General features: G+C 51.2%; 1 protein-coding gene across 1 annotated transcript; it reads left to right on the top strand.

Moving 5' to 3' along the window:
- Positions 1-197: 197 nt before the first annotated feature.
- Positions 198-804, top strand: LOC106511761 (nuclear pore complex protein Nup98-Nup96; the record flags this gene model as incomplete). Its single annotated transcript, XM_014000500.1, is given in 3 exon segments — positions 198-293; positions 395-580; positions 662-804. Coding segments are annotated over 3 exon segments (425 nt in total), but the record flags the coding sequence as incomplete, so codon positions are not given.
- Between the last annotated feature and the right edge of the window lie 139 nt (positions 805-943).

Genomic DNA, 943 nt, shown 5'->3' with positions numbered 1-943 from the left:
GTGATGAAATGAATAAAACTGTTTACAGTTAATTAAAATAAAGACAGTAGTAAGGTTTGAAGAACAGGAAGTGATGAAATGAATAAAACTGTTTACAGTTAATTAAAATAAAGACAGTAGTAAGGTTTGAAGAACAGGAAGTGATGTAATGAATAAAACTGTTGAAGGAGCAGTCAGCAGCTCTGATGTCCCTGCAGATGCAGGCTTTGGGACAGCTGGAGGCTTTGGGACGTCTGCGTTTGGAGCCACCACCAACACAGGAGGACTGTTTGGATCCACTCAGACTAAACCGGGTCAGTCTTGAGTCTTCAGTCAGAACCAAACCCTGACTTCCATCTTTAAACACAAACACAGGTTATAGTTTTAAAACTTTGCTTCTGGCTCCTCCCTCCAGGCGGTCTGTTCGGGTCCAGTACCTTCAGCCAGCCGGCCACCTCCTCCACCAGCGCCGGCTTTGGGTTCGGTGCAGCCAGCGGCACCTCTGCCAGTCTGTTTGGAAACACGGGGACCGGTACCAGCGGGGGTCTGTTCTCTCAGCAGAACACTGCGTTTGGAGCCAACAAGCCCACCTCCTTTGGAAGTGAGACTTTGTAACAGTTCCTGCAGGGACCGGACCAGAACCATTGGTTTAATGAAACACTGGTCTCTCTGTGTCCTTCAGACTTCGGGACCAGCACCAGCACTGGAGCCGGTCTGTTTGGGTCCACCAACACCACCTCCAACCCTTTTGGTGGATCCAGCTCCTTGTTCGGAGGCTCCGGGTTCTCAGCCTCCCAGCAGCCAGGAACAACCGTCAAGTTCAACGTGAGTGCTGCTTCCTGACTCACCTGTGTGCGCCCAGGTGTGTGTGTGTACGCTCAGGTGTGTGTGTGTGTACGCTCAGGTGTGTGTGTGTACGCCCAGGTGTGTGTGTACGCTCAGGTGTGTGTGTGTACGCCCAGGT

Source organism: Austrofundulus limnaeus, unplaced genomic scaffold (assembly GCF_001266775.1).
Source record: "Austrofundulus limnaeus strain Quisiro unplaced genomic scaffold, Austrofundulus_limnaeus-1.0 Scaffold3187, whole genome shotgun sequence".
In the NCBI taxonomy this organism is placed as follows: Eukaryota; Metazoa; Chordata; class Actinopteri; order Cyprinodontiformes; family Rivulidae; genus Austrofundulus; species Austrofundulus limnaeus.
Note: the sequence above shows the minus strand (reverse complement) of the source record. Positions and strands in the feature narration are given on the sequence as shown.